General features: G+C 35.9%; 1 protein-coding gene across 1 annotated transcript in view; it reads left to right on the top strand.

Annotated features, from left to right (window-relative positions):
* Mms22l (MMS22 like, DNA repair protein) overlaps positions 1 to 12,139 on the top strand; it is a 113,625-nt gene that overhangs the window by 22,929 nt on the left and 78,557 nt on the right. The window contains exons 10-11 of the mRNA XM_048419858.3: positions 2,310 to 2,483; positions 10,545 to 10,607. Coding sequence (XP_048275815.3) covers positions 2,310 to 2,483; positions 10,545 to 10,607 — 237 coding nt within the window. The remainder of the gene's footprint in view (positions 1 to 2,309; positions 2,484 to 10,544; positions 10,608 to 12,139) is intronic.

The raw sequence follows: 12,139 nt of genomic DNA, 5'->3' as shown, positions 1-12,139 counted from the left end.
TTTTAAGCACAGCTAGGGGGAGTTTCAGGGACAGTTAGGTCATCCTATCTATGATTGGGTAAACAAGTAGAAGTTACATTAGTACCTGCCTGATTACCTAAGACTAGCAGGGCCTGACTAGGACTGTAATTCTTCCATCATTGGGCATGTTTGGCCAAGTCTCAGGACCTGACCCTATTTGGTCCTTGCCTTGAGGTACTATGGGGGCTGGCTCAGGTCTTGTACATGTTATCTCTCTCATTGTCCTTACAGGAAACTGAGGCCCAGCTTCAAAATGGGGAAAGTTCAGACCTTTCATTTTCATGGATATAGTTAACATCCTTGTGTTGGAGTTTTTCTTTTAGTATGTTCTGTAGGCCTGGATTTGTGAATAGATATTATTTAAATTTGACTTTATCATGGAATATCTTCTTTTCTTCAACTATGGTGACTGAACATTTGCTGAGTATATTAGCCTGAGCTGGCAAGTGGTCTCTTAAAGTCGGCAGGACATAAGTCCAGGACCTTCTGGCTTTTAGAGTTGCTGTTGAAACGTTGGATATAATTTTAATAGGTCTGCCTTTGTATGTTACTTGGTCCTTTTCCCTTGAAGCTTTTAATATTTGTTCCTTGTTTTGTATGTTTAGTGTTTTTATTATTTTATTTCTCTGGGACTTTCTTTTCTGATCTAATCGTTTTTGATATTCTGTAAGCTTCCTGTATCTTTATAGGCATGTCCTTTATGTTAGAAAAAATTTCTTATTTGACTTTTTTAAAAATATATTTCTGTTCTTTGAGCTGAGATTCTTCTCCTTCTATTCCTATTTTATTCCCATTAGTCTTAGATTTGGTCTTTTCATAGTATCCCAGATTTCTTGGAAGTTTTATATCAGGAATTTTGTATATTTAACATTTTCTTTGATCTCATTTATCCCATTTCTTCTGTTGTGTCTTCAGCACCTGAGATTCTTTCATCGCTTGTATTCTGTTGGTGATGCTTCCTGTCCTGTTACCTGGATTTTTCCATCTCCTGTATTCTCTATTTCAGTTTTCTTTGTTGCTTCTATTCCATTTTCATTCTATTCTATTGTCTTGAACAGTTTTATTCACTTCCTTTAATTGTTTCCTTTTCTTTTCTTTTTAAAAGGAATTTGTTAATTTCCTCCATTTTTTGTTTGTTGTTTCCTCCCTTTCTTTAAGGAATTTATTCCCTTCCTGTTTTAGGACCTCTGTTATATCCTTAGAAAGATGGCTTTAAGACCGTTTTCTTGGGGGCTGGAGAGATGGCTCAGAGGGTAAGGGCACTAGCTGCTCTTCCAGAGGTCCCGAGTTCAATTCCCAGCAACCACATGGTGGCTCACAACCATCTGTAATGTAATGAGACCTGGTGCTTTCCTTGCCAGCAGTACATTGTATGCTTAATAAATAAATCTTTAAAAAAAAAAAAAGACCGTTTTCTTGTACTTCAGCTGTGTTATTCTTGCTGTTGTTAATTGTATTTTTGTGCTGGTGTCTAGGCATCTGTGTTTGGGGTAATTATAGGTTTAGGTGCTAAGTTTGTCTTCGCTGTAGGTTTTTTTTTATTTTTTTTAAATTTTGATTTCTGTTTCCTTTGGCCTTGTAACCAGAGTGATCAGGGATTTTGTTGGCCTCAGGTGGAGTAGGTGTTTCTTCAGGATTTGTGGGTTAGGATATGGTGATGAGGAGAAGGATTGCTTTTTAGGGATAGGTTGTGCAGGCACTGAGGAAGTGATGGCAAACTGTGGGCTGGAAGCTTACCTTTGACGGTTCTGAGTGCCCTCGTGACCACTGGTAAAGCAGGGGACGTCAGTGTGAGTTGAGGGATGGTTTATGGTGATGAGGACAGTAACTTGAGGGGCTCCAAACAAGAGTTGGCAGTCTGCAGGCATGGGTTGAGGGTGTCTTGTCTGGGGTCCTGAGTGCTGGTGTAGCCTCTAGAAAAGTAAGGCTTTTATCTGAGTTGGGAGGTCCAGGTATGGTGGTGAGGAATAGTGGGCATTTAGGGCTAGACTGGATGTGCTCTGAGGGAGTGTTGGAGGTCTGGGGTGGGAGGCTTATCTGTGGTTCTCTAAAGTGTTATTAATCATTCCCTGTGCGGATTACCAGATGGTATATTTGCAAGATAGATTTTCAGAACATTTTGTAGGGTGTTGACAAAAGACACCTTTAAAATATAAGACACATTAAGGTTCATAATTGATGCTCTATTATGTGTGTATATTTCATTATGAACAAGAAAAACTTTAATTCAGAGGTCACTAAAAATAGTGTCTTAATTTAACTGAATTATGTTCTTTTTATTCCTTCAGTCATTTTGGAATTGGCTGAATAAACTTCTTAAAACATTTTTTGAAAAATCAAGTGACCAAAGAAGACCTGCTTCTCTAACCCAGGCTAAGGATCCATTAGGCTTTAGTTGGTGGATTAGTGTTCATGTAGCATCACTGTACCAGATTGATCGCCATGGTCTATCAGATGAAATGGTAAGATTTATATTTGTTCTTTTTAGTTTTTGTATACCATCAGTTAATTATATATATTTATATATATATATGTCTCCCTGAAATGAATCAATTGGTTTGTGTGAAATAAAATGAAAGTGTTTGTTTGGGGGCTGGAAGTACAGCTCAGTGTTTAAGAACACATACTATGCTTACAGAGGATCTAAGGGCTATTCCCTGCATCCACACTCTGAGCGTCACTGCTCCCTGTAACTTTAGTTCCAGAGGATCTGCTGTCTTCTTTGGGCCTGCTGCAGACAACTGCAGTGTTGCACAAACCCAAACATATACACTTGATCTTAAAAGACATAATTTTTTAAAGTGTTTATTTTGCATAACATTTCTTTTGACGTGCTTTTCCTTAAATCTATTTAACAAACTATCAATTTTGCTTCAAAGAAGACAGATTTTATCTATGTTGAATTACTGCTTAGTTGGAAACAATCTTTTATGACATTACTCAATTTCTTGTGATTTAAACCACCTAATATATTTATGTGAACCCTATTTGATGTTTTTAATTTCTATATGTATATCTATATGTATATCTTCCTTTCTCAAAAAAATAACAGAATTTTACAAACATCAGTTCTGTGAAATTCAGACATCTGAGGCAGGAGGATCAAGACTAGCCTATATTGCATAGTTGTAGGTGAATGTGAGTGTTTCAACTCTGGATTTGAAAAAATATTCTGACTTATCAGGAAACCAGTCTATACTTAGAGCCACAATAGGACAGCTCAGCCCTGAAGGGAAAAGTGCCCTGACTTGTTGGAAAGTCAGACTCCCTGAAGTTGGGGTGCCGTTGGGGGATGGTTTCTCTGCAGGATATAGCAATCCTGCTTCTCTCCTAGAGAACTGTTATAGCTGAGCTCTGCTCTGTTCTGCTAAGGGAAAGTCCTAGCAGAACTATCAGCTTCTTTTTCTGTGGCCTAAGCTATAACTTCTTCTGCTACATTCTACTAAGGGGAAACTACTACAGAAGTGTAGAATCTCCTGTTCCATTTGTTTCTGCTCTCCCTTGCTCAGGCCCCCAGTCCCCTAAGGGAATGTCTCAGCAAGGTTTTTCTGTTCAGTTCCCTAAGTGACATCAAGGCTTTTAAAAAATGATTTGGGAAGGAGGAATCCAGGAGAGTGGCTGCCTCTGCCAGGGTGGTGAAAAACAGTTCCCCCGACTGAACAGACAGAAGGGCTTATATAGGGCTTCTTAGGGGCAGAGCTTTCTCAGGGAGAAGTTTTTCTGCTCAGGGATTGCTTAGTTTAGTTGGTCAGGGCCAGAGATGGCTCTGCCTTTTTAGCTTTTTGACACTAATCTTGGTGCCAGGACATATTTCTTTACTGGCTCTGATTCTGTGACAAAATATGTTTCTTTGACACTGGTTTCATAGTCAGGGAGTGTTTCTTTGGTTCTGGGTTCAGGAATAGGATGTTTCTTTCACTGACTCTGGGTTCAGAGTTAGGGTGCTCAATTATTGGTTGGTTTTCCTTGGCTGGTCCTTTTAACCCTACAATAGTGAGTTCCAAGTTAGCCTTGGCAATGGAATGAAGTCCTTCTCAAAACCCAACCTCCCAAATAAAATAGGCAGGTTTCTAGACCTCAAGTCTGTATTTAGTACTAAATCCTTATTTAGAAATCCAATTTGGGGTTGTGAATCTTTATCATTATAATATTCCTTGGTTTTAACTTCTCTAGGTATAACAAATCATTCTCTGAGCTTATTGTCTTAGTTTCTATTGCTGTGAAGAGACACCATGACCAAAGGAAAACATTTAATTGGGTGTTTTACAGTTCAGAGGTTCAGTCCATTGTCATCATGGTAGGACCTGGTGGCTTGCAGGCAGACATGATGCTGGAAAAGGAACTGAAAATTCTACAGCTCTGCAGGCAACAGGAAGTACACTGTCTCGCTGGGTGTAGCTTGAGCATAGGAGACCTCAAAGCCCTTCCACACTTTAATATACTTCCTCCAAAAAGGCCACATATATTTTTCATCAAGGCCAAACCTACTAATAGTGTCTCCAATGAGCTTATGGGGCCAATTGCACTGAAACTACCACACTTATGAAACCACCACAGTGAACTACCACACTGTTCCTTGATAAAGTGGACGAGCTTGCTCTTTTGAACATTAAACGACTTGCTCTCTGAGATGTTGTCTATGGTGTCTGAGTGTTGGACTGACAGTATTGTAGCAATAAATAGGCCACTGAAAGTCTTCTAAATATTTCCTTTAATAACAAAAGTTCTTTAAGGAAATCATCAAGATAAGGTAAGTTATTACTGTAGAAAGTTCATGGCAATTTAAACTGCCATTTATTTTTCTTTTTTTTTTTTGAGAAATAAGTAGAATAAACAGACACAGATGAACTGCATGTCCTTTGGTCCTGTGCATGAGAGTTTGCTTTCCTATTACATAATACTCAAATTTTAGCAGCTGGCATAATTTCTTTATGGCCCGTTTATTAAGTACTTTTGTGGAATAGTATGCTAATGTTTAACATCACTTATTTATTAGAATATTATCAACATTAAGTGAATTTAAATATTGCCTATAATTCTGAAGTCTCAACATAAGCATTTTTATTTTTCTTTCTGTTCTACATTAATTCCTCTAAGAACACATTTCTTATTTTAATTAGTGTATATAAATGTAATACTTTGTCAAACACTTCTGAGTTGTATTCGGTGTTATAATAAGTGTTTATAAGAGGATCTATATGAAATACATTGTTTTTGCTTTGCTTCAAGGAATGTGTTTTTAGCTTATTAAACTTATTTGAACTGTAGTAACACTGTTTGTGGTGAGTGCTGTATTTCAGTAGCAGTTGATACTTATCCTTAGATAGTCCCAGTGTTGTTCTGTCATTCCTGTTACAGTGTACTGATGGTTTATTCTTAGATCTCTGGAGATTATTACTTTTATTAGTGTTGAGTCAAGACAGCAAATGTGTCTTTTAATTTTGTTCCTTTGTGGCTTTCTTTTGCCAAAATATTTTAAAATACTGTTTAAAATCTTATTTATGTGGAAGGATTTTTAAAGGAAACTGCCACATTTGAAACTGGAAACTTTTCTGTGATAAAAATATTATAGTATATATTTATATATGTACATATAAAATAAAAGTTGCTTTTAGTTTGTATTCTCAGAGTTTCCAATATTTTTGAACTTTGGTGTGACTTTTAAAGATAAAGTCACCTTCGTGACTAGCTTTTCCATTACTAGTTTTTATTAGGTGTGGAAATGCATATTGTATTTACAATGTATTTAATATCTAAATTATTATTTATGTTTTAGTGTGCTAAAAAGCAGGAGGAAAAATGATATATCCATCTTATGGGTGAAGAAGTAGGAATACATAGTGATCAAGGGTTCCTTTATTTTGCCACTTAGATAAATTTGATTTTTTTCTTTTTAAAACAGTTCTCCAAAAGATTGACTCTTACAAGTAAATCTTTGGTAGGATAACATGTGCTCTAATTTGCCATAGGCAATCCATTTTATTCCAACTAACATTTATCTTATGTCCAATTTTATTCCCCAAGGTACCTCATTAGTAAATTACATGGCCATTCTTATCAATTACTTTAAAGGCACAATGGTTGATTCCTTCAGAAAAAAATGTAAATGGATGTTAATTTGTGTCTGGGATATACTTAAATCGTGACTTTAAAAATTGCCTTGATGCTTTTTCCTCCTTATGATATATTGATGTTGCCAGCTATCTTGCAGGAAGAGGTTGTATAGTAGTGTGCTTTTCTTCCTGACGAATACTGTGTGAAGGATGATAAATAATAATAGTTACATGGTTTTCATTAGACAACTATTGTAGATAAAATAAGATGTTTTAGCTTTTAAATGTGATGTTTCAACTTCTCCCAAAGTTTGATATGAAATCTTTAAATATATGATTATGTTTTAATTTAAGTTTTTGTAACTTGGAAAATTAGACAGTATCTTTTTATAAGGCTGTAAGAAAAATATATCTTAGTTTCCATATTAGAAGTGCTAGTTTTTTATTCATTTCTGCCTAATGTTCTCTCAATCTAGATGAGAATTTGTTATTCTCTTAGAATCCCAGTCAATTTATTTTGCAGCCAGACATAGTTTAAAGATGTGAATTGCTTTTGGGCATTACAAGGATCAACTGTAACACTGTGTTTTCTGCCAAGAACATGGGGTTATCATCAGGCAGGCTCTTTCTGGAGCATTTGAAATGACAACCTAATAAAAGCCATGAAATGTAATCTTAAAATGAGAGCTGCACCAGTCCAAATGCAGTCTGCTGGAGGTGGAAAGTGAGGCTTTCTGTTCGTGGTGGGGCGATTTCCTATAAAGATGAAGTGGGCACCTTGCTTTTTAATGTTGGAATAAAAAGTAGAAAACATAGTCCCAGATTGATGGCTCCTACATGACTTGGCCTTTAGAAATTAGATATGTTGACAATATTATGGTGAAATAATATGTAGGAACAATTCTCGCATGCTTAAATTTGCTTGTGGAAATAAAATACTGTTTTTGGTACTATATTCTCTTATGTTGGATTTGGGCTGGTAGTTACTTTTTTAATATAAAGTTTTTTATGTATACATGCATATAAATATAAGTACAGTTTCCTTAGTCCACCAAGTGACCTTTGTATGCATATGCTTTAAGGGCTGACGACTTGATGTTTGGTAACTCACCCCTGGGGAAGACCAACTCTTCCTCTTAGCAGTCATCAGTTGCTTGTAGCCCTTTATCTAGGGGTGAATCCTTGTAGGATTTTCCTCCACCTTGTCTTTTGATGAATAGTTTAATTTATTTAAATTTTAGCCATCATGTAGTTGAAATTGTTTGGGTAAGAATTACACTACTCTGATTTAAATGACTTGATAGGACAATTGAAGCGTACTCATTAACATCCAGTTGTAAAACAAACATATGAATTGTATCAACCTTGTCCTGTTCCTGATAACCTGGCCCTGGTGGTAACATTTTCTCTTCATAATAGTCTACAAGCTGTAAGATGAATAAACCCTTCCCTCGCCAAGCTGATTTTGGTTGTGCTGTTTACCACAACAATAGAAAGGAAATTAGGAACGGTAAGAAGTACATAGGGCAGAGAACAGGTGGAACCACCAAAAGGGCAGTTTCATTTATTCTTTCATACTTATCTTCTGGCACTCATGTGTGACAGTATTCAGAGTGTATGTTCCTTTTTGTTTGTTTTGTTTTTGTGGTTTTTTGGTTTTTTTTGTTTTGTTTTTTTTCCCGAGACAGGGTTTTTCTGGAGCTTTTGATCTTGTCCTGGAATTAGCTCTTGTAGATCAAGCTGGCCTCGAACTCACAGAGATCCACCTGCCTCTGTCTTCCGAGTGTTGCATGCTGGGATCAGAGGTGTACACCACCACTGCCTGGCCAAAGTTTCTTGGACCTTCCTTACACATGCATGACCACCACTTCATGTGCTGAAGTGGTGATCTCAGTCTCAAGGTTAGCTGACCCAAAGTCACACTGTGGGCCGGTGGAGCTTGATCAAATCCTGCCCTAATATTCTGTGGTGATGACCAGCCTCTCCTCTGTCGTATCAATGTGATAGATAGGTCTCCAGACAAAGGTATTCCTTTCAGGCTTTGATATTCTGATGTATCAGACAAGTGTTTTTTGTTTGTTTCATTAGTAATGGTTACATAACCAAAAAGATAGTGAAAAGGAACATTATATATCTCACTCTCAGTTTCTAAGTGGTGGTTTCTGGCCCGGGATCTGTCATGAAGATTTCGTCAAGTTGTCATTTAGAGGCAGTTCCTGAAGGCTTAATTGGGACTAGAGATTTAATTTTGGTAGAATATTTTAGTTTCTCATTCTTTGACTTCAGGTCTGCTCACACTAGGGATGTTTCCTTGATTAAATTAGCAAGAGAGTACTGTCAAGATGGACGCTTCATGGAAGTGACGTGTTGCCCCTCACATTAGTATTGTTGGTCTATTGATGACCATCTTCTTTGTATTGGGGAAGGGGACTGTATATTGATACAGACCAAGATGCAGAGACCATAAGAGGCTGTTTTAGTTTCTGACTACTGCTGTTACTGTGCTCTTATTAGTTAGTGTCGCGAGCCCTATTCCTGAGTGGGCATTCTGCCCTTACTTCGAGGTCTGCAAGCAAATACTCAGGATGACCATAGTTTTTGTTCTAGGAACAAGTTTATTATGCCAATAGTCAAATCTCCAATTGTTACTATAGCAGATATAAGCAAACATCAAAACTATAACAATCATTTAAATCCCTAATTATTCCTATGGCAGAAATAAGCAAACATCGAAACTATAACAATCCTTAGTCAATCAATCACATCACACATTCAATCACATCACACATTCAGCAAGGATTATATGCCCTAGGCAAGGTCTTCTACCCTATCTTACTGAGGCATTGGTGTATACGACCTGATATATATTGGTTCGTGGCTCCCAACGTAGACCTCTGGATCAGCAATTCTTGATCCGCTGGCAAGAGCTGGTTCTCTGGCTCTTGGAAGGTCTCAGCTGTGAAGTTGCTGGTCTGTTGGATTCTCCATGACTGCTTCTGACAGCGTGTTTGACCAGTCTTTTTGAGAATGTCTTCTGGCCATGAGCCTCAAGTTTTTATACTGTTTCTGACTGTTTTACCTTCTTCTAGATTAGCACACATGTCTGCTTATCATATAGTGACGTCACACTTGTTCACCAGCTCAAACTCTTATCACCACTGCACACATTGCTTCATACTTTTTAGTTTCATTTTGTGTGTCACTTAATATTGCCTCTTAATACTCCTGGACTTGTTTGTCCTTACAAACTCATAACATTTCACTTAATATTGCCTCTTAACACTCCTGGACTTGTTTGTCCTTACAGACTCATAACAGTTAGGAAGTACTGATTTAGTGGAGCTAGCACTTATGTGAATATTTTCCAGCCTTTTAAAATCACAAGTAGTAAACATTCCTTTTATTCATTAGGTTTTTGTTTGTTTGTTTATTTGTTTGTTTGTTTTTCTGAGACAAAGTTTGAAGCCTGCCCTGGAACTTGATCTTGTAGACCAGGCTGACCTCGAAATCACAGAGATCTGCTTGCCTCTATTTCCCCGAGGTTGGGATTAAAAGCGTTTGCCACCGCCACCCAATTTAGAGTTTATTTTTATGAGTATAATCATAGTATGATCTGATAGGAGTCTGTAACTTGATTGATTGAAAGGGCTCTCTGTGTAGCCTTGACTGTCCTGCAACACTGGTAGACCAGTCTGGCCTTGAACTCAAGAGGTCTGCCTTCCACCAAAGGTTTTGCACCACAAAGGGCTGTATCTTTGCTCTTTAGAACTCTAGCTTTGCTTTTTGAAGTTTAAATTACTTTTCACACTTTATTTTTACATTAGAAACTATTTGATTGCTTTTGGAAGTGCTTTCTTGTTGCTTCTGGTTTTAACCAATATCCACTTATCTCAGTCTCTAAGAACTGTGTGTGCTGAGAGAGTATCCTCAAGAATTTTTTTGTTAGAAAAATTGAGATTTTGAGAAAATTTCTTAAAGTTCACTGTAGTTCTCTTCTTTGCTGCATAGAGTCATGCATAGAATTGCCAGATAGATGGCCATTTGTTAAAGGAAAGCACTATCAATTTTTCTTTATATATAAAACTACATAAAAGTTTTAATTTAATAAGATAGATATTTCAGGTAAAATGAAGAAAATCTCATGTAAGAAGGCGAATAGAAAAAATTAGCATGTAAACTTAAAAATGCATATCTCTATATTATTTTTTAAGTTAAATTATATGTAATAACAAATTAGGTATTTAAAATATTTATAAACCTATTGAAGTACTACTTTTATAAAATAAGACTAGATATGCTTTCTATTGGATTAGTGTAATTTTAGATTTTATTTCAAGTATGTCAGGTAAATTTTTACTGAAAAAAAATTACAAAGATATTTTAACAATAGTTTTGCACTTGTACCATACATTTAAATGTATGCATAATCAAGAGCAATAGTTTCACTGCTGTCATATTTTCTCTTTTTAGAGACAGATGGAGCCAAATTGGGGCTTTATAGAAGAACTTTTGAAACAGTCCGTCACTGTTCAGGTATGTAGCTAAAGCAAGACAACATATGACTTCTGCATTTTATAATATAGATTTCACTTACAAAAATAAGTAAACTTAAAATTACTAAAATGACAATTTATTACAAATCTGAGATTCTTTGAAGGACCAAGTCACAGTAATTCATATTAAATCCTTTAAAGGTTTTTATTTTTAACACTGAATTTGTCAGTTAAAGGACAAAGATAATTATCTTAGTTGGTGACTTTGAAAGAATGTATTCAAAATAAGTGGGAGATGCTTCTGAGTTATAAGCCGTTCCTTGACTGTATGATAGCAAGCCCGGCGACATGATGGAGGAGATAGTCGGTGGTACTGGAAATGCAGCTCTATCCTCCTCTCAGCAGGAAGGTGACTTGCCTTGCTGAGCAATTTGTCTTACAGGCTTGAATTCTATTCTCACTGATAAGGTCCTCGTTTCTGAGCACTCATTTCATACCTTATCATTTTTCTTTCCGCAGAGCTGTTAATGTAGTGCTTCATGGCCCAGAGGTCAGACTTGACCTCCTTTAAAATAGTTTTAAATATCCTGTTCATCTTTCTTTAAATGTGTTGTAGTTCTATAAAGTTCTATAACGCAAGGAACCCTTTATTGAAGGATATAGTATGAAATGTTTTTTAATTTGGGAAATAAATTGCTTTTCTTTTAATGAAGATTATTTGAAACTTGAAGAGGCATAATAATAATATAAGAAGATGGCTTTGTGTGTGTATATTTATAGAAGTGTTATATCCGACCACTAAGCCATCTCTTTAGACCGAAAAGCTGAATATCTGAAAACTGTAAATGGTTGAAGTTACATGTGCTGTCTGTGTTAACTGTAAGTAAACATAAATGTTTCCAATTATCATAAGAACCTTATCAGATAGGAGCTGGATATCTCATAGAATACCAGGCAATTAAGGACTTTAAATGAGAAATGTTTTAACCATTATAGAGAATATTTTTGTTTCATGTTTTCCTATATAGTTTTAATTGTCTTTCTGTTTTAAATATATTGATCTACTAACACTTTACATTTTTTTTTATTTCAGGAATTAGGAAATCAAGGAGTAGTCATGAAATAAGAAATAGATATTGCATTGGCTATTGTCATTTGTATCAGTTACTAATTCATTCTTTAGTTTTTTGAATTTCATATATGAATACTATAAGTCATCCCCACTTTCAGAGTCTTCTCCACTCACATTCATACTAATGACTCACAGAGCTTTGTTCAACCCAAGTACTGGTAACATCAGTAAACATAACACTGTATTTCTAGTAACCGTTCTGACATCTGAGTTAGGAATTGACAGCTTCAGTTTCCTAATTAAGTTGTAAATGCTTGAAATTTTCTTCTGGCTTTTTGTTTTGTTTTGTCTTTTTTTAATTTTCTCTCTTTTGTATTTAATAATTTAAAAATTTCCATAAAACTATGAGTTTGAAGAAGGTTTTGAAGTCTTTACCATAGATTATTCCTTACATCTACATACCCATATTGGTCCTTAAATGTCAAAAGAAGTCTTATATT

Source organism: Myodes glareolus, chromosome 16 (assembly GCF_982192425.1).
Source record: "Myodes glareolus chromosome 16, mMyoGla1.1, whole genome shotgun sequence".
In the NCBI taxonomy this organism is placed as follows: Eukaryota; Metazoa; Chordata; class Mammalia; order Rodentia; family Cricetidae; genus Myodes; species Myodes glareolus.
The sequence above is the reverse complement of the archived record's forward strand: the minus strand, read 5'-3'. Positions and strand labels throughout refer to the sequence as shown.